The sequence below is a fragment of the Perkinsus marinus genome (genome assembly GCF_000006405.1).
Source record: "Perkinsus marinus ATCC 50983 genomic scaffold scf_1104296959216, whole genome shotgun sequence".
NCBI classification, from domain to species: domain Eukaryota; phylum Perkinsozoa; order Perkinsida; family Perkinsidae; genus Perkinsus; species Perkinsus marinus.
In genome coordinates, this window is record NW_003206506.1 from 212,919 (window position 1) to 215,068 (window position 2,150).

The 2,150-nt window shown below is 51.7% G+C and overlaps 1 protein-coding gene across 1 annotated transcript in view; it reads left to right on the forward strand.

Annotated features, from left to right (window-relative positions):
• The window catches only part of Pmar_PMAR026557 (ccr4-not transcription complex, putative), a gene marked incomplete at both ends in the record, with an annotated part of 2,489 nt that overhangs the window by 129 nt on the left and 210 nt on the right, over nucleotides 1-2,150 (forward strand). The window contains 12 exons of the mRNA XM_002773261.1: nucleotides 35-161; nucleotides 212-316; nucleotides 366-521; nucleotides 609-725; nucleotides 774-854; nucleotides 900-1,031; nucleotides 1,080-1,214; nucleotides 1,268-1,423; nucleotides 1,478-1,574; nucleotides 1,623-1,749; nucleotides 1,800-1,959; nucleotides 2,021-2,150. The exon at nucleotides 2,021-2,150 is cut by the window's right edge and continues 4 nt beyond it. Of these exons, the coding sequence (XP_002773307.1) occupies nucleotides 35-161; nucleotides 212-316; nucleotides 366-521; nucleotides 609-725; nucleotides 774-854; nucleotides 900-1,031; nucleotides 1,080-1,214; nucleotides 1,268-1,423; nucleotides 1,478-1,574; nucleotides 1,623-1,749; nucleotides 1,800-1,959; nucleotides 2,021-2,150 (1,523 nt within the window). The remainder of the gene's footprint in view (nucleotides 1-34; nucleotides 162-211; nucleotides 317-365; nucleotides 522-608; nucleotides 726-773; nucleotides 855-899; nucleotides 1,032-1,079; nucleotides 1,215-1,267; nucleotides 1,424-1,477; nucleotides 1,575-1,622; nucleotides 1,750-1,799; nucleotides 1,960-2,020) is intronic.

Genomic DNA, 2,150 nt, shown 5'->3' on the forward strand with positions numbered 1-2,150 from the left:
TCACTTGCCGGTAGTACTCTCCATATTCTTATAGAGTGTCCAAGGATGTTAATGTCAGGGAGCCACTCCGACTTTCTTTGACCAACCATCTCAAGGCTCTTCTCAATCCTGGGAACGCCGCGCCCCCACAGGACTATCAAGAGAACGCTCTCATCGAGCAGGTGACGAACTTTAGGTCACTCTCTCTGGAACGCAGTGCTATGATATGCAGGTCATCTCTACCGTAACCACCGACAACTTGGAACTCGGATGTCAACTTATTGAGAGAATTGTCTGTGAAAGGGCAGTTAAGGAGATAGATGTAGTCTTCCAGCCGGTGAGTTCAAGAGACCCCTCCCGCTCCTAGGACGGCATCACTTTATTAGGCCTATGAGGCGCGCCAGAGGCACAGGGAGAAATACGGTCCCAGCGGTCCTCAGTTCGTGGACTCGGAGTTCTATGATGTTAGTGGGACCTGGCCTAACTCGCTGCCCAGCAGTTTGAGACCGAGACCAGGACCATTGCCAGCTAGAGAGCTGAGGGTAAGTACAGTGTAGTTGGTCGGGTGAACTGCATGTACATGCCTCAGTGGGGATGTCTGTATTGAATAGCAGTCGGATGGTGCTCAGGTGTATCGGGATTTCTTGACCAAAGTGAGGCCCCCGGCCACGGGCGGTGTGCCCCCTCCAATGAGTGGAGCGGTTCCCGCGGATATCCAGCGCAGGATCGTTGGAGCTCCTCCAGGAGTAGTAGCAGAAACACCGCCAACTCGATGGGATAATTTTGTGTAGCAGATGCAGCCCAGCGCCCCTCAGCCACCAGCATTACCATCACTGGTCCAAGTTCAAAGCATTGTGAAGCAGCTGCATGCACAGGTAATGTATGGCTGGGAGCGAGGGGCACCACGGACTTCCTGGCAGGCTTCGGGTGCGGTCCATCAGCTCGAGTCGCTACCTACGGAGGGTCCTCAAGGGAAGGTATGGCGGTTCACAAAGATCTTACTAACCACCGGTCTGGAGGAGGTTATCGCTCGTGCTGCTACCAACGAGAGGGTAGTTGGCCCATGCTTGACCTGATGCTTCCGGATTGTTGGACTGTAGGTTCTGACTATGCCCGAGATTAGTGATACTCAACGGCCACAGCTGGACAGTTTCTATGCTTTGGTTGGCCTATGCAGCCTTACCGCACCATCAGAAGAAGCTAGTGCTCCTAGCGCTGGTCTCACTGGATGGCAGGTAGTCGACCTGAGCAAACTTCTATTCCAGAGAGGAATCCTCGTTTTCTGTAGTTGTTGTTAAAGAACCTCGATGAGATCCTCAAGCATGACCCAGGCCTGGCAACTGTGGTGGTCTCTCATGTATTGAAAGAGATGAACCGCAAGTTCGACCAGTTGGCCGCCATGTACGTTGGAGTCAACGTGCTGGCTGAAAAGACTAAGACTGATGTAGGATGCAGTGGGAAACTACCAACAGCTTATTGTATGTTTTCATTATCTCAGGCGGCAGCAGCAGTAGCGATCAAACAACAGCTACAGTGGTCACAGAGTCACGTCACAGAAGCACATGTCCGCCTGGAGATCCACTTGGCCATGCTTGGTAATGTACAGATCCCCTTACCATTCTGATTCATCTATGTTATTGCAGGAGTGGTATTGCAAACCGTTGGAGCCTCTAGTGAGGATACCGCCTTGCGAGTAGTACAGACGCCCTTGTTGGCCTTCTGCGTTGAGCTATTGCATAGGAAGCTGCTAGGCCATACTTCGGAGTATTAGTGAGAATTTCGTCACGCGCCACGAAATTATTTTGCTTCTCCTTGTTCAGTGGTCAAACTCCCTTCGCAACAACAGAGGCTCAGAGGCAGGCCCTCCAGCTGGTCCTGTGCGGGGTCATTCGCTACTCTTTGGTGAAGGAATCCGAAGTTGACACTATTCTACAAAGGCTTTTGACGGAGTACAAGTCGCCACAGAACACTATGTTTGTGGTAATGTTTTTCAGAGGGGGCCTAGAGGCAGTTTACTTTGGATATTTTCCATGGTTGGTAGGTTACCTTCCTCCAGCTGGTCCTCAACAAGATGCGCATATCGACAGTTCAGAGCTGGGTGCATTCCATCGAGGTTATCCAGAGAATTGGCCTCCGCCTTAGAGAGCAGATGCAACATCCGGGATCTCATT